Source organism: Megalops cyprinoides, chromosome 1, assembly GCF_013368585.1.
Source record: "Megalops cyprinoides isolate fMegCyp1 chromosome 1, fMegCyp1.pri, whole genome shotgun sequence".
Lineage (NCBI taxonomy): Eukaryota > Metazoa > Chordata > Actinopteri > Elopiformes > Megalopidae > Megalops > Megalops cyprinoides.
The window spans coordinates 72,665,918-72,687,973 of NC_050583.1; the positions used below are offsets into that span (position 1 = coordinate 72,665,918).

General features: G+C 37.9%; 1 protein-coding gene across 1 annotated transcript in view; it reads left to right on the forward strand.

The window, feature by feature from the left end:
* The window catches only part of chmp2a (charged multivesicular body protein 2A), a 30,627-nt gene extending 21,216 nt beyond the window's left edge, over window positions 1-9,411 (forward strand). Inside the window, exons 4-6 of the mRNA XM_036526797.1 lie at window positions 1,130-1,260; window positions 7,437-7,498; window positions 7,738-9,411. Coding sequence (XP_036382690.1) covers window positions 1,130-1,260; window positions 7,437-7,498; window positions 7,738-7,859 — 315 coding nt within the window. The 3' untranslated portion in view covers window positions 7,860-9,411. The remainder of the gene's footprint in view (window positions 1-1,129; window positions 1,261-7,436; window positions 7,499-7,737) is intronic.
* The last annotated feature ends 12,645 nt before the right edge of the window (window positions 9,412-22,056 follow it).

A 22,056-nucleotide genomic window follows, 5' to 3' on the forward strand; every position in this document is an offset into this window, starting at 1 on the left:
TTATGCGAGTTTCAAAAGAGAGCTCAGGGTCAATTACAACACCAAGGTCTTTGATAGCTGCACTCAAGGCAAGGGAGACACCATCAAGGTCCAGTGTAATATGAGTGAATTTGCTCCTGATTGAATTTTGGCCAACGACCAATATTTCGGTTTTGTTTGAGTTAAGGAGGAGAAAATTTCGGGCCATCCAATTCTTTACATCTGTTAGGCAGGCCTCCGTGTTTGATATATTCAGAGGGACATGAGGTTTGACTGATATGTATAACTGAGTGTCATCCGCATAACAGTGGAAGCTATGTCATGTTTACGGATGACATCACCAAGAGGCAACATGTATAATGAGAAGAGCAGAGGTCCGAGCACAGATCCTTGTGGTATACCATATCTTACTGTGAAATGAGTCTATAAAGTTTTCATTTATTCTGCTGTTTTTCCATTTACATTTTTATTCTTTACACACTGCAGTACCAACGCTAAGCTTGTGCAGACTTGAGTTAGAGGGAGACACTTCATATGCAACTTTATGCAGGGAGAACGGTTGGCACTGGATTGACCAGCAGCCCGGGAGGAGGGCACTAATGTACAACGGTCCATGGTGATCAACCTTGTGCTTGTGACAGCAAGTGGTTTTACCATTTGGGCCACTAAGAAAACCCTCCCCCTCTCCTATGTATGCCTCAGTGACTTTGAGACAGGGGTGATTGTAGGGACTCATTTAGCAGAAGTGGGGAATACTGCTCAACTTGCTGATTTACAAGGAACAGTGGCCAAGGTGATGTTGGCACAGAAGTCTTATGGAAAGACATCATTAGTTAGGGCCAATGTGATACAAGGCAAAATAGACAGGCATCATTGAATTAAGAGGGCAAAGTGTTGCAGCTACCATCTTGCATTGTTATTCCGTCATTTGCAAAATGGTCATATCTCCCAGCTTTGTTGTTGAAAATGTATGAATGCATTTTGTTAATGGAATCTGAAGTCAAGGAATGCAAAAAATGCTTACAAAAAACTTGCTCAGTCATGTTAGATAGTAAGTAGTACAAATTACACTGTGGTGTGACTAACTGCACAGAATATTTTGTAGAGATATGTATGCCGAGATTAACTGTGATACCTCTTGCTTTTCCAGTTGAAGATGCCTCAGATTCAGAAGATAATGATGGAGTTTGAGCGACAGAGTGAAATCATGGACATGAAGGAAGAGATGATGAATGATGCAATCGATGATGCAATGGGAGATGAGGACGATGAAGAAGAGAGGTAATAAGAAGAGAGATGGTGGCTGGTACATTTAAGAAAACATCAAAATTATCTAGAACAAAAAAGATATATTACCCTGCCTAAATATGCAATTAAGAGGCATTGGTATTCACGTTTCAATCCCAACTAGCTCTGTAATTGTCACTACCTTAGCTCCTGCAAGAGATGTACAGGTAACTATTCACTATTCAGGCCACTAACTATTTCTACCTGCATTGTACCACACAATCATTCATATAAAATAATAAGTTTTTCATAGCACCTTTCATATTTGCCTGTAACATAAAGTGCTTTACAGTTGCAAAAGTTTAAAAACATACAGTTGACTGACCCCCCCCCCCCCCCAAATTAAACAAGAAATGCAGTTTAAACATCAAATAAAATAATAATAAAGATAAAAAGAAGCATAACACATAAAATTTTTTTATGTATTCAAACTACTCTTTGGGAAGCATCAAGTGGGTGTGGTTTAAACCAGAAGCATTTTTGAATCATAGTGTCTTACAGTATTTGTATTTTTGACATCTCTAATATAACAATTCACATAGCAAGAAATATCACGCAGGAAATATTAATTCCATAACCTATCTTGCTGACTAACAGTGAAAAATCTGTAATTTATACAGTCAATGAAAAAATAGTGTTTGATATACTTATACACATAATACCAGCCACTGTTAGCCAGCTTCCACATTTACATTTTTATTCATCTAGCAGACGTTTTTATCCAAAGCGACTAACATAGGTTACAGTTCTTTACAATGTTATCCATTTATACAGCTGGATATTTGCTGTTGTACCCTTGGGCAAGGTACTTAACCCATAATTGCCTCAGTAATGTCCCAGCAGGTCAGCAATGTCCCGCTACACATGTATCTGGGTGGAAAAAAACTACAGGTTTAGGCTTCATTATTGCTTCATAATTCCTAACCTTGGGAGATTTTATTTAAATAAATCAGAACAACAATAAATATTTCAAAAATAATTAGCAATGAAAGAAATGTTGATAGAAAAAAATGTACGATTCACAAACTGTGTACAGTGGGTGGAAATTGCCTTTAATGGTGCTGCCAAGGAAATGGTGACATAGTGCTCTGCTGTTAATCAGTGTTATTCACATGCATTTTAGTGCTGAAATGATTAATGTGTATGCAATGAAGCTCATTGCACAGTGTATCAAATTCACAAAGATCAATGGTGATTACCATTTGCAATTAAGGTGAATTTTTTTACGACCTCAAGGTTGGTGGTATTTAGATGCAGTATGCAAACTTGCCATTGACTTACGGCAGTTGTCATTGTAGGAAGGTACAATCAGGTTAACAGTGTACTAGAGAGTAGGTTTTCCTCTTCCAGTAAGAAAGACAATATTTGTGTCAGTGCAGGCTGACAAGTCAGTCAACAGACGAATAGCTTTAGCAATACTATTGCTCAGTCCCTTGCATCAGCTTTGAGGAATTTTGACCTATTCTTCCGTACGTTCCTTCCTTCCTTTCCTACGAAACTGCTCCAAGTCCTGCCACAATGTTTCACTAGGCTTTAGGTCTATAAATATAAATATAAAACACAAATTTTCTCTTCAGCCATTCTATCTTAGATCTGCTCCAGTGTTTTGGATGAGTGGCAGTGTTTAGTTTTCACCAAACAACATTTACATTTTCAGTTTATCAGTTGTCAGGTGCTTTTATCAAAAAGTGTATTTAATAGGTTATGTGATTAGCTACACAGATACTACATTAAAACATGTAGAAGTGGCAGGAGAAACCATGGGAGGAGACAGAATCATGCCATGTCATCATGTTGGAATGGTTAGAATCAAATACATCACAGCAAATAGATCAAGTAGGATTAATAGAGGACAAGCAGGTAGCTCTGGCAAGGTTGAAAGCATTGGTTACAGACATCAGAGCAGTTTTGGTTAAATGACCCCCTTTTGGATTGAGTAGGTTATGTTGAGTCAGGAAGCGAGGTATCTGGTTGGATACAGGGCTAGTGAGGAGTCCAGGGTGGGTTACTTGATCAGTTTGTCTAGTGCCTGTTTGAGTTCCCAGCTGTAGGAATGCAGCTAGAAGTCAGGTTGGGATTAAGTATGGATGAGGCAAATGGGAGGAGAGCCAGTGCAGAGGTCTATATTAGTGGAGAGGGGGGTGGGGTCCAGTGGATAAGTGATTGGCCAGATAGCTGTTAAGTACTGTAGGAGGTCAATATTAAAAATAAGATGCTGGGAAAAACCAGTGCACTGGTAGTGGGATCTGTAGCATCATGGCTGCTGAGATGAGTTGATTGGGAAACAAAGCTATCCACAGCTTCCTACATCAAAGTATAGTGCAAATTCATTATTATTATATTCCCTATCTCATCTCCTCATATTTCTCTCCTCATCCATAGAATATATCACATAGAACACCAGATGTCCCCCTTTCCTCCACAATAATCTAACATTGTTTTAATAATATAAACATATTTGTATTGTAGATATAGTACATATACAGTGCCTTCAGAAAGTATTCACCCCCCAGTGATTATTCCTTTTTGCTGTGTTGCAACATCAAATGTAAGTATATTAGAGATCTGCTCCTTTTGAAGTGGCAGAAATACAGAAATAAAATGAAATAAGTTCTGTTCAAACATTTGGAACAAGTCATAACACAATCAAAGACAATGTTTTGTAAATGTAATTTAAGCACTGGGTAGCAGGCGATGGATGTCTTCTCCCTTCCTGAAGTCCATATCAGCTGGGTAAATGCCATGAGGGTGCATGAATTCAATTTTAACATTTTGCTGATCAAAATCAAGAGCAATTGCTTTGGCTAATCATCACATTCCTAACCATCAATTCCAGGAATATTTCTAACCTGTCCCTTATGATAAATTACAAAATCTTACAGTAAACTTACTAGCCAGCACTTCACTGGATCAGTATGATCCTCTTTTATATATGACTGTGTCATATTGCCTTATTTCCAACCATCAGGAATTTCTCCAATTTCCCATATTTGTCCATAAATATTTGTTAATGATAAATAAGTAATTTCCCCAGTTCCGTAGGCATTTGTGGGTATATGCCATTTGAGCCTGCTGGTTTTACTTTTTGTAATTGTTTCAGTAAATTGTCCCTTTTTTCAGGGATAGTATATTTTAGTATATAATATTTCTTGTGTGTCAGACAGGAGTAGCCATATTTGTTGCCTCTTTCCCTAGAGCTTATTAGATAGAGACAACCAAAGCCACTTTCTCAGTTGTTGCTTCAAAATGTGAAAGGGATGGATACATATCATTTTACCTAATTAGCTGCTCAGTCTCTTAGTTTCACATATGTGAATGAAACCCTGTCATCATTTGTGTTGATAATGCACTGATGTAAAATTCCAGTAACACAAATAGCATAACATTCAGAGTAACCGAAATGTTTTCAGATTTTGTAAATGTTCCCTGGGCTTATAAACTTGTCCTGTGAGGAGTACCTACCAAGTGTTACTTTCCAAATCTAAAAGACAACCAAGCTACGTTGTTTACAGCTGATGCTGAGTAGATTCAGATTTATTTTCTTGTAGTATCAGTTAGCTAGCTGACTATCGATTAATATTTATGCCTCATAACATTGTTTTTGCGGTGGTTTGTATTGTAGCTAATTATTCATATTAGCAAGCTAGTTGTCATTTTCAGCTGTGTCAGGAAATATAAAATCTGAAGGGTGAAACCTGTATATTGAATAAATCAAGAAAAACTAAATATTGCAAACTAAATAAGGTTTCCTTACCCTCCATTTTTGCCGTTGTTTGCTTTTGCTTTGACAATTATGTGGCTCGTGTGGTAGTTGGCTAGCTATATAAACATCATCACTTGTTACTAAGAAATATTGATCTGAGAGTGAATGCATACAAGGGGGCAAAACCATGCGAACAGAATCATTCCCATAACGCTCTTTCAAAATTCAGCTTATGAGAATCTCAAGCAATCCCCTCTTAACACTTTTGTTCTTTTTGGGCATTCTTTCCACATGTCATACAGTACACAAATGAGCACAATGAAATAATCTAGTTAGATTTTAATGCAATATATTGTGTCTTTTTATTAATTTATTTTTCACTTAACTGTTTTGGATCCTGTTTTAGAATCACTAATTGTACATCAGGCTTGTCTCACAACAACAATCTCTGTATTTGTGCAGAAATGTGAAGTGAAGCAGCAGTGTAGTATAGTGGTTAAGGAGCAGGACTTGTAACCGAAAGGTTGTTGGTTTGATTCCCCACTCAGGCACTGCTGCTGTACCCTTGGGCAAGGTACTTAACCCACAATTGCCTCAATAAATATCTAGCTGTATAAATAGATAACATTGTAAAAACCCATAATTGATATGTCCGGCCAACCTACCCACCCTTATTTCCATCTGAACAAAACCAAATTGTTTCACTTCTGTGAGATCCTAGTCATGTCCAGTAACTGATAAGGCTTGTTTCAAACCTGGACCACAGGGCTTAGCCTGCGCTCAGAGTGCAGCCCTGGCCGGTCTGGACTCATGTAGTGTGTACCTTAATATTAATTAATAAAGAATCTAGCCAGTAAAATACTTCTGGGGAAAAAGGTGCCATTTAGCTATGTGTCTGCACGTCAATCAACATGGCAGAAATAAGAAAAATGCTGCTATCTTGAGCCTTACCATTGTCTTAAGACCACTGTAAACAAAGCAGGTGAGATATTGGGCATTCCACAGCCAAGAGTGTCCCTGATTCTGTGAAGAGCTAAAGAACACCATGAAAAGAATCTGAACAGGCATGCCACTACAGCACCAACGGTCATGGAGACACTCACAAATGATTAATCTAAGACAAATTACTTTTGAGTTTTATATTTTATGCTTTTTCTCCTTAATGCATTCCTATTTTGGACTCTGTGACACCATGACATTATTACATTTACATTTACATTTATTTATTTAGCAGATTATGACCACCTCTGCAGTCATGGAGCACTTAAGCAAGAGAAATACAATTTATTTACACAATTTATTTAATACAACATATTTTTTGAAGAAAGGCAGTATTTCCTAAGAAGGAAATATGAATGCTACACTGTATGTTACGCATGTTATTCAGTTTTCCTACATGTTTTCATGACTGGTATATTTTATATTTGTCCATTCTTATGGAGCACTGAAAGCGAAAAACCACCAGCAGAAACCAGACATGGCATCTGCTAACATCAGCTAATATTGGTCATGGGATGTCTTGGCAGTGTACCCCACCTTAAGAGTAAACTACCCACAAGGCACTTGATATAAATTAGGCAGCAGAGCAGTCTATGAATTATTACATTAACATTTATTCATTTGGCAGACACTTTTATCCAAAGTGACTTACAAGTGAGTACAACACAAGCAAAAAAACCATAAGGAGTCAAACCATAAGGAGTATTATGGAAGAATTATAAAGACAAATTCCTTAGTGCAGCAATTTCATTACTAGCAGCCAATCATACTAGCAGCCAGTTAACTGGCATTAAAACAGGTGTGCTTCAGGTGAGGTCTCAGTGCAGTGAGTATATTAGAGCAGATCTGATCAGCAGAATATAATAAAATAGGCATCTAATCAAAAATAAGAGAGAGCAAAGTAGATGCTCACAAACTGCTAGCATCAAGATACATGTGCCTATAACTTATGTATAGAAAGTATTTTGGCAAATCAATCAGTGATACACATGTTATTTTCCACATTTCTGCGATCAAAGTATGCTATTAACCAGATAAATTTTTTAAATAATATTGTGATGATTTAAGTCAGTGATCCATAATAATGTTCAGGGCTATGCCATAGGACAGTGTCAGGAATAATACCGTAGCTGTGTTTTTCCATTTTTAATTTTCAAACTGATAAGGATCTCTGCAAGAAGAATATTGCTCTGTATCTCATCATGATTTACATTTACATTAACATTTATTTGTTTGGCAGAAGCTTTTATCCAAAGCAACTTACAAGTGAGGTACAGTACAAGCGAAAAACCATACAGTCAACAATATTAGAAGCACTGCAAGACAAGGTTTCAGTGGTTGGCCAGGCAAGGTACAAACTAGCAAGAAAAGATAAGGGGTGCATTAGATTACTTTTTTTATAATAATATGTTATAGTTCAGTAGGAGACAGATACTGATATTTATACTGATATTCTCTTGTTTTTTAGTGATGCAGTTGTTTCCCAAGTGTTGGATGAATTGGGCTTGAATCTCTCTGATGAACTATCAAGTAAGAGACTTTGTATTCTAACATGATGTAAACTCTTCTCTTTTTACACACATGAAGTCTGTGTCTGTTTCCATTACTACTTATACCCTTTTAATTTTTGCCCTTCTTTTTGGTAAAATGATAAACCTGAATGATATACCTTTGATAAATATAATGCTCAGTGAAGCATTCAGTAAAATGTGCATATGAATATAAATGTTTTAATTGTGTTTCCTACATGTATTTCTCTGTGTGATCAGACCTTCCATCAACTGGGGGCAGTCTGTCAGTTGCCGGTGGAAAGAAAGCTGAACCACAAGCAGCACTGGCAGATGCTGATGCTGACCTGGAGGAGAGACTTAATAATCTCAGAAGAGACTGAGGGAGAAATTGAAATGTTTGAGCAGGTGTTACTAATATTTTGCATAAGATTGTATTGGTAGTAAGTTGATTTCTGTGCTGAACCTGGATAATAACAGAAATGGAGCTGGTGGCTGAAGGAAAGTATGAAAAAGGTAGGTGTTGTGGGTATATACAAGCATGTATGTGTAAGGATACAGAGTATACATTGGGCTAGATGTTTCAGTATATGACTTAGTTGATGCAGTATACTGTAAAACAAGATCTGCCAATATTGTGCTTTACAGTATACAGCTTTAATAAAGAAGCAGTGATGTATGGACAGATTCCAGTTACGTTCTTGTGTATGCTGAAACATCCTCTGTTCTGAAGAACACCAAATAATTTAAATGTATTTCAAATGTATTTTTCCACTCATATTTCCATGCTACATTTTGAGAGATTAGAATCAAAGGGTTTTATCTGCTCATCCCTTTTAAAAAAGCTTTTTCAAGGTTTAAAGTTTTCAAATCCTATTTCAGTTTTATTTTATATTGCATGTATGCATTTGCAGACTTCAAACTGAGAAAAGCAGAGGACCCTATATTTCTAAGCTTTTGATTTGTATTGTAGAATTCTAAGGGGATCCCACAGTATAATACTAGGCCCTCTACTAGAAGTTACCACATAGTTTTTATGCAAATACACAGGGGTAATGTCTCATCAGGTTTCACTCCCTGGAAATGACAAAAAGAATTTGAAACATGGAAAAAAATGTAAATTGAGATGTTTGTTTGAGCTTCCCCTGAAAAATGGGAACCAGGTCCTGTTCTGGACAAACTGCAAGAAAGATCTTATGTAATATTTCTGAGTAGGTGTATTCATCAGGGTTTATTTATGGTTTAATGCAGTTAAATCTATTATTTACTGTTTATTACAAATATATACACATAATTTACTCACTGCACACTGAAGCACTGTATAACACGTACTGAAGATGAGATGGAGAGCAGCGGTGAAATAATGGCCTTCTGTTAGTTATGATATTCTCTCATGAAATATTACAACAATCTCAGTGTGATTGTCTTAGATGAAGAGGGTGGTGGCGTTTTCACTTTTGGATTTATATTATAAAAAACTTTGGTGTGGTGGATGTGTTCTTTGTTCAATAAAGCTTTTACAGACATCTGAAGCATTTTTGGTGCCAATGGAAGGATATAGTCCTGTCATTTTTAGTATTTTCCAAGAGTTTTTAAGCAGACCTGCACTGCCTTATGCTCCACCATTGATATCCTTGATTCCTATCTCATTCTTACCCAACTGCTAGTTGAAGATCAGCTGCCAGCCTCTGAGCAATCATGATGATAATTTAACATGCCCACCCGTTCGCTCACTTTTAGTGGGTTTACACAATGGGTGGGCATGTTGCATGATCACAGTGTTTGCTCAGAGGCTAGCGGTTTATTGTCAAAGCTTGTTAGCAACTACCTTTTGTTTCTAATGTCCAGTTTCAGTGCACTCCATATAGGAAAAACTGGTATAAGAATCAACCACATATAACAATAATCAAAAAACACAACATCATTACTATATCTACACTGTAAATACTCTGTTTGTAATAATCAAGCAATCCACTCATACAAATTATTTTAGGATTATTCCCAGGATGCAATACAATATTCAGTGAAGTGCAACGACAGACAAATTTAAAAAGGCATTAGAATGTGTATACAGTGTATACAATGAACCTCAGTTGGGGAAGCACCTAGCAGGTACTATTTTGAGGAAAAAAGTTATGCAGTTTAATTGGTTTGGATGCCAGATATGTCAGGTAAAAGATCACTTTGTTTAGATGACAAAATTCTGCTGTCTTTAGGCTTGTAATAATCTTAAAACCATCAAGAAAATGCAATGTCAACATTTGGCAATCCACAGTCCACAAAGTTGTAAAAGACCATGAAGGTCACAAAAAAGGTGATGATATTCAAATCATTTATAAAAATAAAAATGCAGTAATTTCCATAGACGTTTCTCCAATCAAAGATATACCTTTTTAAAAACGTACAAATTTTAAGCATTTATTTAAAATTCTGCTATTAAGAATTAATAACTCAATCAAGAATCAAACCATACTGCATGGATGTGATTCTTATAAATGAAGTGTGTTGTTTGACTACAGATATTAGCTAGGTGGATCTAAATCTGTCTCATCAATGAAGACTATTTTTAGTCAATTTAGCCAGGCATTCTCAAGCTACCGTTATACAAGCTCTGTTATATTTTTGTTAACATGCTCACATAACATCACATTTTTCATGTTAACCTTTTCAAAGTGGCAATATTTGTGATACGTAATATGTAGTCTTAGTATATTATACATAATTGTTTATTCAAAAACAGTGTTTTGGCTTTGGTTGGTGAAACTGACAAACACCTTTTAAGGGTGGTAAGAGGGCAGGTCTTTGCTAAGAGCTCCTATGTCATCCAGCACTTTCCCATGGATACTCATGAGTTTCTGCAGTGAATGGTCAGCACCAGTTCAAATATCACCAAACTGGCAAAATCCCATTCCCAGCCACATCCTCCCTGGGCTTCTTCTCCACTATGACATTTCAATGTGGGAACAGACACAGGTCTAGCCATTCATCAGACAAACATTATCTGCTGATTATTGACTGATTGTATCTAGCTAATATTGAGATTAATTTCCCCTGCATCATCATGCAATAGTGATTTCAGGAGAAATGTTTTGCAGTGACCAAATCAAAACTATCTTATATTTTAGATTCTTCAAAGTAGCAAAAACATATTTTTATTTTTTTTTTTTATTGAAAGCAATTCATACATAGGCATCAACTTCACTATTAATATTTGTCTTACAAACAAATTTTCAGCATTTAAGCATAAGTCTTTTAGATCAAAAGGTCTTTGAATGCATGTTTCCCATTATCTGAATCAGGTGTGTCCAAACTTTTGACTGGCACTGTAGCTGTACAATATTTACCACAGAACAACAATAAAGCAATAATAATAATTACTTGTGTTACTTTTAGCAAAATATGCTTTACATAGAAGGATAAACACAACCAAAAACAAGAAGTGACCATCACAACAGAAATAAGAAGACACAGAAGAATGACAGAAAAATCAATAAAATATGTATTTTTTGTTTATTTCAACATAATGCCTGTTAAAGCTTTTTGTCCATTCCAATAAGTTTTGTAGATGCATTTTACAGACAGTGCACTCCCTCCTTGTCATCACTTTCTTTCTGCTGTATATTTGTCATTTACTTTTGAGATAATCTTCATTGGCGTTAACTGAACTATGAACAACAGAGCAGGTGGGCTATTGTTTGTTGCTCTGAGTGAATGAATTGTGTGTGCATGCAGTGAGGTGCAATGGGAGTTATCAAACAAAAAGAATGAAAACAGGCCTCTGCATGCAACAAATTAAACAAATGGCACAAGCAAGGTAAAACATGAATGTCAAGGTATACCAAAGTATAAATCAAACAAATTATGGTGGTTGGGGAAAAAAAAGCTCTTACGTGATGGCGTCTTTCACCGGTCATGCCAATGTAACTGAATTATCGTTATGATAGCTTCAATAACAGGTCACCACTAGGGGGGCACTATATATGTATTAACAGGTCTATGATGATTTTGGTGCCACCAATACCTGTTAGGAATCTTGATAACAGGCCTGTGACAAATATGGTTTGAATTACAAATACTATTAATTTAATAAATAGATAGTACTTACAAATTAATACTAAGCACTGTAAAACATGTACATGTTGCCATTAAAGATACAATTTATTTACTGACAAGATGTGTTCCTATGGCAAAACTTTTTGTACTTGTAATTTGCTCAAAATGCATGATATACTTAACATTATGTAAATAAACTGTCAATTACACGCCTCATCCGTGCTTAACATCCATCCATAATATCAGTAAAATGTGTACATAAATGTTATATGTAAGTGTTACTGATGCTGTGTGATTAACTGTTATTGAGTTATGTATTTATTTATAACTGTTATGTAACTGTTTTGTCTAAGTAGCTACATAGCTTTGTCATAGTGTTGGCTGCTGTTTGCTGGGCCATATTATGTACCATTGTTTTTGCAACTTAATTTGAAGTCACTCTGAACAGAGCTCTATCATTTTGGTGTACAAGGCAAGATTTTTGCTGGAGAGCTCCAAGAGACATGTCATTTGCTAGGTAGATGAGAATTTTGCCAGCCTTCCCTGGCCACCTCTAGGGCTGGCTAACTTAGCGAAGATAGCTAGCTATCAGACAAAGTTGAACCTGTAGCTAAATTTAGCTAGATAAAAGATGAAATCAGCTGAAATAAAGAAATGTTCATAAAAACATTCAAAACATAATTCTGTTTTGTAATCACTTATCCTCTTTGCTCGCTGTTTGCACCTTTTAATGATGCATCAGTGTTTTACAGTTTTTCAACAGCTGTCTGTATTGTGGTCTCTCTCATCAGCTGCTGTTACATATGTGTATTGTGATCCATCCCCTCAGTGGGTAAAATTTACTATCATTCGCTGCCTACGGCTCCAGGGTCAATAGCTTAAATTTGCTTTGCTTCGATTAAAATAGCATTTTAATCAAAGCAAAACAAACATTGAAAATATAAATTAAAGCAACTAAAGTCTCTAGTAAGTATCCCCATGGGGGTACTCAATAAAGCAGTAATACACAAGAGGATGTACCATCACTTGGTATGTCATCATCACTGACGCACCAGGTCCTGGGCATGTTGCTCCAGAGCTTTCTGTTCTTGAGGGATGGAATTCAGTACTTCTGAAGGGAGCTTTCTGTCTTGTGGCCAATCTCCAACCTCTCTGGTTTGTAATCCAGCAAAAAAGTGCATTTGCAAGGTTGTGTAACCTAAAATGCCCCATCTTCTTTACATATGTACTGACATTTATAAAACATGAAACAATAACTCATGTAGCAAGCTAACAGACACTCATTGGTTGCATACTCACTACCCCAATAATCTTCAGACCACACAAGATGTTTTATTGGTGGAGACAGGTTTACAGTAATGGTAAGTATGGCTACAAGAAGTATCATGACTCTAACAGTCATGATACTTCTTATAGCTGACTTACTTTGTAAACATGCTGCAAAAACTACCCAAAATTAAATTTCTTACACAAGTTTCATTTGCATTATAATGAAGATTTAGTCAACATCAAATCTGAATCTGACAGAATGCATGTGTGAATTTGAAGGCTGTTTGTCGTCATGCTATGGAGTGACAACAACAAGACAGCAACCTGAGCTGGGAGTGGGGCTGGTACACAACATCTCAGGACTCGTGACTGCCCTGATCATTGCCTCTTCCATTCTTAGAGAAATGTGTTTCTCTGACTAAGAGGTATCATTAAAGCAGTGGAATTTATTACTGTCATTATTATTGATCATTTTGACCAAATGTTAAAATAAGCATGGGACCCCCCAAACCTTAAAACTGTCTTTCTTATGGGAGGTCCTTTGTGGTTTACAGCTGGTCCCGTGTTGTCCCCCTTCTTCCCCCAAACCTATGTCTGTGTGTTTGTGTGTGTGTGTGTGTGTGTGTGTGTGTGAGAAGGGGGGGGGGGGGGCATTAAAACTATTTTTATTATTTATTTAAACATTTATTTTTAATAATTTAATACTTATTTATATCCCTACCAAATAGAATAAACAAAAAATAAACACCAAAGCAACAATTAATGAGACAAAAATGATAATGACATCATTCTACTTTTCAGTCAGCAGTTCTTCCAACTCAAAATACCTTGCATGCTTATATGCACCTATGACAACAGGGCTCAGAGTGGGATGGGTCTTGTTTGTAGTAACTCCATCTTGTAGTGTAGTCACAATCAATGTAAAATATTCAGTTATGTCATAATTATATACTTTCTCCACCAGATCAAAAATAAAAACTAAAAATAATACACAACTATTTTTATTTTAGTGTAGTTCGTTTTGCAACCGCAATACAGTTTTAGATTAATTAGATCTAAAAAGATACTTACACTTGATTTAAGTGTTTTGCACTTAGACTGTTGAAAATATATGACCAGATGTGGCACTAGTCCATGTGATATTATAATGCCAAGGCTGTAAGACTGGAAAAGTGGTTCAGACTATTGATTCATTGGAGGCCAGACTGAAAGACCTGCTACTAAAGGTATCGGTACTAAACGAGTGCCTTAATGACTCCCTAGCACTACAATATGACTTAGACCAGCACCCCAGGGTTGATATATACAATAAATATATAAATATATAACAGTGTTGATATATACAATATAAAATATATTATAATAGATCAACATTCAAATGTATTTACAGATTGCAACAAAGTTACGCACCAGCTGGAGCATTTAAAGAGTGAGTGAGGGTGAAGAACACGCACAGGCTCTGAGACATATTATTATCAAAAGGGGGAAATACACGTGAATATTTACAGCGACACTGAAATATTTGCACCAAGTTTAATCATACATAAAATAATTTATCACTATTTATCATCATCAGAACACTCATTGGCTAACAATTTCAATTGAAAGAGATCGCAACAAAACGCGTTCAACATTTATGTGAAACTGATCAACAATGTTTAAAAAAAATAGCAAAAAAAATATTGCACGGCAGAAGTCACAGAACAAAGAATTTTTGAGGGCGAGGAGAGGGTTAGGCCCTACACAGCGACAGATTTAGAGTGTACTCACACTAGGCAATCCGTACCGTGCCTGAGCACGTTTGACCCCCAAAGTCCGGTTCGTTTGACTAGTGTGATCACTCCGTACCGTGCCCGCTGAACCGTGCCAGGGCCCGCACCAAAAACGTCTCCAAATAAGCCACAAAGTACAATCATGAACTCCACTGTGCTGTGCGAGAGCGCTTTTCTTCGACACAAAAAGTTCACATTGTGATGACGTAAGCGTGCTCGGGCCCTGAACGTTAAGCGCAATGTGAGCGCAGGCCAGCAGGGGAGTGGGGACAATCGTGCTCGGGCCCAGTACAAGGTAACCGGGCCTAGTGTGAGTACACCCTTAGCCTACAGTGACATTAAATATTTGCATCGAGTTTAATAATACATAAAAATAATTTTTGCACAGCTTAGCTGCACTTTAGAACTGTACTACTTAAAACGGAAGTATCACGAGTTTAACGCGCAGCTGTATGTTAAGATAAACGTGACTGCTGTGTAACGCGCACGGGTTCAGCTGATTCGCAGTTACACTGTCTGGAAACTGTAAGTTGGAGATCTACCCAGAACCAGAGCCCGGCTGCATCCGAATACTCAAGGGCTGGGATTGAGCCTGCTGGGTCCGATACAAAGACTAAGATGTCGTCAGCATATAGCATCAGTTTGTGTCTCGAAGGGCCAATCAGAATTCCCGGGAATTTATCATCAAGACGAATTAATGCAGCAAGCGGCTCTATGCTAAGGGCAAAGAGCAGAGGCGAGAGAGGGCACCCCTGCCTTGTGCTTCTGTTTAGTTGAAAGTAAGGTGATATCAAGCCATTAGTTACCACTGCAGCTTCCAGTCCACTATACAAAAGCCTGATCCAATTAATAAATTTCACCCCAAATCCAAAGTGAGGAACAGGTAGTGCCACTCAACCCTGTCAAAAGCCTTTTCGGCATCCAATGAGAGGGTGGCCATGGGAGATGCCTCGTTGCGCACTGACCACATAATGTTAATAAGGCGTCTCATGTTGTCCGTGGACTGACGATGGGGGATGAAACCAACCTGATCCATGTGCACTAGTGATGAAATGACTTTACCCAATCTATTTGCTGAAATTTTTGCAAGAAGCTTTGCATCGCAGTTGAGCCTAGTTTATCTCTGAGTGCTGGGATTACGCTTAGAGATTCCTTATGCTTAATCTGCCAAGATAATAATTTCCCAGCCTTATCTCCTTCCTCGAAGTACCATTGCCTAGCTCTGAAAAGATAAAATTCTACTTTCTTTCAGATATCTGTGTTGGCTAGTCCCATTTTAAACTTTTTACTTTCAGTGATGTGAGTTCTGTGAATGACTTTATATTGTATGAGCTGCAGGTTTGTGTTAGTGGTCATGGAGAAGGTATTCTTACAGATTTGTTCCCAGAAATCAGGGTTGGGAGAGAGGGCTAGGTCAGCTTCCCACTTGGTTGTTGGTATTGTTATTATATTATTTGAGTTGGAGATCAGTATATATAGTTTGGAGGTTAAATTTTTAGAGTTGATTTTCATGAGTTCATCAACTAATTGAGAGGGTTGTAATGTGTTGTTGGTTAAACTGGTTTTGTCTTTAATTCTGAATCTAAGTTGTTGATATTGAAGGAATTGGTCTCTCCCAACCCCATATTTCTGTATGAGTGTGTTGAATGATATGAGTTGATGATTCTCAAACAGGTGGTGAAGGTGTGTGATTCCCTTTTGTGCTTTGTTGGGTTTTAATAGTAATGTCATAGCAGCGGTATTCATGTGTGTGGGTATGGTGGAAGAGGTTTTTATTTCTGTAATTACTCTATTGAATAGTGGTGATAATATGTCCCAAAAGTGTCTGTAGAATTCAGCTGGTAATCCATCTGGTCCAGGAGATTTGTTACTTGGCATGTTGTTGAGAGCTGTGGTGAGTTCACTGAGGTTAAGAGGTGCATCTAGAAAATTTATTTGTTCAGCAGTTAGTTTCAGTAAGGTCAGATTTTTAAGGAAAGCATCAATTTCAGATTGTGTGGGTTGGTGAGCAGAGGAGTAAAGATTGTTGTAAAAGTTTCGAAATACGTTGTTTATATCTTGCGGGTTCTGAGTGATGGTTCCTGTGGAGTCCAAGATGGATGGGATGATTAATTTCTCTTTTTTGTGTTGGAGTAGATTTGCCAAATATTTACTGTTTGCTTTATTACTGTATTGAAAACCATTATATTTCAGCTGATGAATTAGAAACTGTGTTTTTTTCTGTATGATATCTTCCATTTGTGTTTGGAGTTCTTTTAATTCATTTTGTTTTGCTTCACTGGGATTGAAGGATATTTCGTTTGTTAAGTGTTTGATTCTTTGTTCTATTGTATTTTCCAATTGTTGTTGCTGTTTTTTCCTATGTGAAGAGTATGATATGATTTTTCCTCTGATTACGGCTTTCCCAGTTTCCCATAAGAGTGAGGGTGAGGTGTCTGGAGAGCTGTTCATCTCCAGAAAGAAAGCCCACTCTCGCCTTATGAATGTTATAAAATTGGGGTCTTCTAGCAGTGAGGTATTCAAGCGCCATCTTGTTGGAGTCTTAACATATGTTTGTGTATTTACAGACAGGGAGACAGGAGCATGATCACTAATCACGATTGGGTGAATTGTGTTATTTGAAATCTTGGGTATAAGCGAGTTACTGACAATAAATAGGTCGATTCTAGATGAACATTGGTGAACTGATGAGAAGTATGAATATTCCCTTAAAGACAGGTTTCTCATTCTCCAACTATCGCTAAGGCCATAGTCCTCCATATATTGCTTTATTATGTCAGTAGAGTGCCAGCTCCTTGAGTTGCCAGAGGTGCTGGAGCGGTCGATTGTGGGGTTAATGACGGTATTGAAGTCTCCAGCTATAATGAGGTTGTTTGAATTGGACAGTATGGAAAAAAGGTTATGGAAGAAAGATGGATCATCCTTGTTAGGGCCATAAATGTTTGCCAGTGTGAATGTTGTATGGTGGATGGATATGTTAATGATGATGAATCTTCCATCTGGATCAGTGATTAATTGGTTAAGCGTAGACTGAATATTTTTATTTATTAAAATTGAGACACCTCGTTGTTTACTGTTATATGTTGAAGAAAATATTTTGTCAAATTGTTCGAATTTAAGGTACTGTACTTCTGTGTGTGTTAAGTGTGTTTCCTGTAAAAGACAAATATCAGCCTTTAATTTTATGAGATGGTTAATTACTTTAAGTCTTTTGGATTGAGTACGGAAGCCGCGTATATTCCATGTTATCAAGTTAAGTGGTTGCATGTATATCTAAGTTGTGGGCTAGCTGTATGCATGTATGGGTTAAGGAAGAAGTGAAGCAATGAAGAAGTGGGGAAAGTGTTGAAGGGGAAAGAGGGGGAAAGGGGTTGGATTGAAGGAACATAACGTGCGTGTTTTTGGTTGTTAGTGTTTGGTAGATGTGTCTTATGTCTCGCATAACATGTTTTCTAGCATTTGTGCATGGAGTTAAGCTGAGAGGTAGTTGTGATGTCAACCATGAACACAAAACTGATAGACAGACGCTAGACAAGGGGATCCTACATACGCAGACAAGGACTGACGAGAGAACAAGACATAAGTAAGCAATACAAAGAGAGAAGTACATGCCTTATCAGAGATTAGAGTTGATGAGTTGATGAGGGAGAGGGAGAAAGAGAGAGAAGGGGAGGGAGAGAGAGAGTGCGTGTGTGTACGAATGCGTGTGCGAGAGAGAAAAAGAGAGAGAGAGAGAGAGAGAGAGAGAGAAGGGGGTATTGAGAAAGGTGTTAAGGGGCAGTAAACAAACAAAACAAAAAAAACAAACAAAAAAAAAAGATGGTTAGCTCAGGAGAAGTGTAGGCGATGTGCTAGCTAATAATGCTGTAGGCCTACAGAGGTGTCAAAGAAGATAGCCTAATTCTGTGGGTTATTTATTCAAAAGAGCCATGGTGTTATTTCAGGGCTTTGGAATAATTGTCCATTTATATAGAGCTTATCGACTACCAGCACTGCGCGTATGTTATTTCCTCGGTTTTCCTTTAATATGGGGTAGAGAACTTTTCATCGTTCGTTTATCTCCCGTGGGAACTGATCATTCATTCCATAATTGGTGTTCTTGAGTTGTTTTCCTTTGCTTTTGACCAGTTCTTTTTGTTGATAGTGTTCGAATTTTGCGATGATGGGTCTGGCTTTATTGTGCTCTTGTTGTTTGCCGAGACGGTGAACTTGGTGGAAGGTGATGTTTTGGACAACGTCGCCGGGCAGTTTTAGTTTAGTTACCATAAAGTTTTTGATCTGCAGTTCTGGATTGTCGGGTGAGGTTTCTGGAATGCCTGAGAAGATGAGGTTATCGCGCATCGAGCGTGTTTGGATGTCTAGAATTGTTTCCTTCATATGTCTGTTTTCGGCAGTGATGTTTTGCATTTGTTGGGTGAGTGTTGTAACATTAGTTTGCAGTTCCTGATTGGATTTTTGTAGTGTTTCGATTTGGTTGTGGGGAAATTCAAGACTGTTACGCATGTCTTTTAGCTCCTCATGTATTGACACCAACATATCCAGTTTTTTGTTAATGCTCGACAGCACACTAACCTCAACTTCGGTGGTGGTTTGTAGATCAGCCGTGTCCGTTGCGGAGTCTCTTTTCCTCCTCTTGGAGTTGGGTGTGTTTAAGTCCTGGTTAGAGTCCATGCTTGACTGCAGGTGGAAATAGTGATCGTCGATGAAAGACTCCAAGTCCGTTAAATCCTCCAGAATGTAATCGGTGTGTAGCTTGTTTTGTGTGTTTGGTAGTCGATGAAATGTTGATTTGTTTTAGTCCGGAAAAAAAGTTTAAGTCACAGAGTAGTCTTGTCTTGCTGCGCCTGTCAACAGCCGGGCGCCGCCATGTTGGATCTCACCTCTGCTCGATTCTTGCGATACTCACGATTCTTGCAATTCTACTTTCTGTGTAAGAATGGTATTGTATTCGTATTTAAGTTTTGTTAGCTAGTGTAATTTGGGGCTAGACATATTCAATTTAAATGCACGTTCTGCCAAGTTAATTTCGTTCTCAAGGTCCAATTGTTTTTTTATACTTTCCTTTTTCTTATAAGAAGCATACTGAATCACATATCCTCTAATATAAGCTTTAAAGGCTTCCCATGTTACTCCTGGGGACGGCGCTGTAGGTATATTTATCAATTTAAAATTTTCAATTTGTATTTTCAATTGGTGCCTAAAATCTGCATCCAACAGAAGATTACAGTTAAACCTCCACCTGGGAGACCTGCCAGATTTAGAGAATGGGAGCATACAAAATGTCACGGGGGTGTGGTCAGATATCATAATGTTGCCTATTGAGCAGGAAATGGTAGAAGAAATTAAGGATTTGGAAATTAGGAAAAAGTCAATTCTAGAGAAAACATTATGAGGAGGAGAATAAAATGTATAATCCCGGGTTGTGGGATTTAAAAGTCGCCAGATTTCTACTAGACCTATAGTTCGAGAGACTGTGTTAAGTACATTGCCAGATTTGCGGTTACCAGTAGAGGATGGGTTACTACGGTCCAAAATCTGGTCTGTGACTTGGTTAAAGTCCCCCGCCCAAACAATAGGATAATTGCCCAACTCATTAAGTCTATGTTCTATGTCAGCAAAGAAGGCAGGATCATCCAAATTAGGCGCATATATATTGGCTAGTATTACCCGATGCCCCTGTATCTCCGCTAAAAGGATAACGACCCGACCATTATTATCATTAGATGTTTTGATACACTTAAATGGTAAATGCTTATTACTTAGAATCATTACAACTCTGCTCTTACTGGACCCAACTGACGTATAAACATGGCCTATCCAATCCTTGCGTAGCTTATTTGCCTCTGCGTCTAAGAGATGGCTCTCCTGAATATAGACAATATCAGGTTTCTTCTGTTTTAGAAAGTAGAGAGTCTTTTTTCTTTTAATTACCTGGTTTAAGCCTTTCACATTCCATGTGATGAACTTCAGACCCTCCCTCCCCACACTTCTGTCATTCGAACATTTACCGCCGGGACATGAAACCTATACATGTTAAAAAGTACACCCGCAGGAAGCGAAAAAAACTCAAAAACAAATACCAGATCATAAAAAACATAACTATCAGAAGAAACAACAAGAACCTGAACACAATAAGTAGGTTGAAAAAGAAAATAAAAAAGTATAACAATAAATCCACTGAAACTTCGATTGAGTCCGTGAGTCGCAAACCAAAACCACTCAGGTGTCAGTAGTCTACGCCGCACACACCATCGGCATAGCTTTAGCATTAGCAATCGCATAATATAGCTATATTGCTAGTGGGGTTCCCCTTAACCAAAATATGAGACAGGAACACTAGACCCCCAACCTAAATTGCATCTAACAATATCCTTACCTTCCTTGCTGGCCATCAAGCTACATCATTAAGCTGGCATTGTAGCCTCAGAATGGAAAGAAAAAGACGATGAATTCCATTGCTTTTTGGGGATCTTCAAACCGTTGCCTGCTTCCATTGGCGGAAATGCTCAACACCGCTGGGTACAGAAGCGCAAATTTAATGTTTCGCTCGTGCAGGAGTTTCTTGCAATCCTGGAATTTCTGTCGTCTGTTTTGCAAGTCCTTCGAGAAATCTGGAAAGACCCTAATACGATGCTTGTTCCACCATATTTCCTCCTTACCCCTCACAGCCCGCAGTATTCTTTGTCCTGGAATCGTAGAAATCTTGCGATAATGGGTCTGGGTCTGGGTGGATCGTTCTGCTCCCTGCGTGGGCCTAATCTATGAGCCCTCTTGAGGGCGATGCCATCAGGAAAGTCCATCGCCAATATATATATATATATCGCCAACGGATTGTTTTAGCCAAGAAAGGGTATCAGCACATTCATCCACCTCCAGGAAGCCGATGGATCTTAAGTTGCATCGTCTCTCCCTATTCTTAATGTCGTCTACTTTCTGACGAAGCATGCCCAGCTCGGCCATGGTTGCTAATGGGTTGGCTTTTGCCTTTCTCGCTGCATCTTCTAAGCAATCCAGTCAGCCCTCGGCATCCGAAAGGCGAGAAAGGATCTCCGACAGCTTAAGTTCGATCGATGAAGTTGTCTTCTTTATCTCATCCAGCTGTTTTTTCTGGTCCTCTGACATTTGTTTCAACAGCGCATGTATGGTAGCATTAGATATGTCTTTAGACACATTGCCTCCAACAGCTAACATGGCGTCGCCCTCTTCAACCAAATCTTGGAGAGTTTAGCCTAGTCTGATAACGCCTGCTACCGTCTTGTTTTTGTGATTTTGAAGCCTCGGACATGTCAGTGGCTTGCTGCGGTTCGATTTACTATAACTAGATAATTAAAGCAATTGCCTTAAACTATGAAATAATATAAATATACAGGATGATGTGCAGCAATCCTCTCCTAAGCAGCCATTTTCGATTGCGTCACGTGACGTTCCAATTGTCAGTTTTCCCAATTTTAACCAGTTGTACATGTTTGCACATAGGCTAATACTT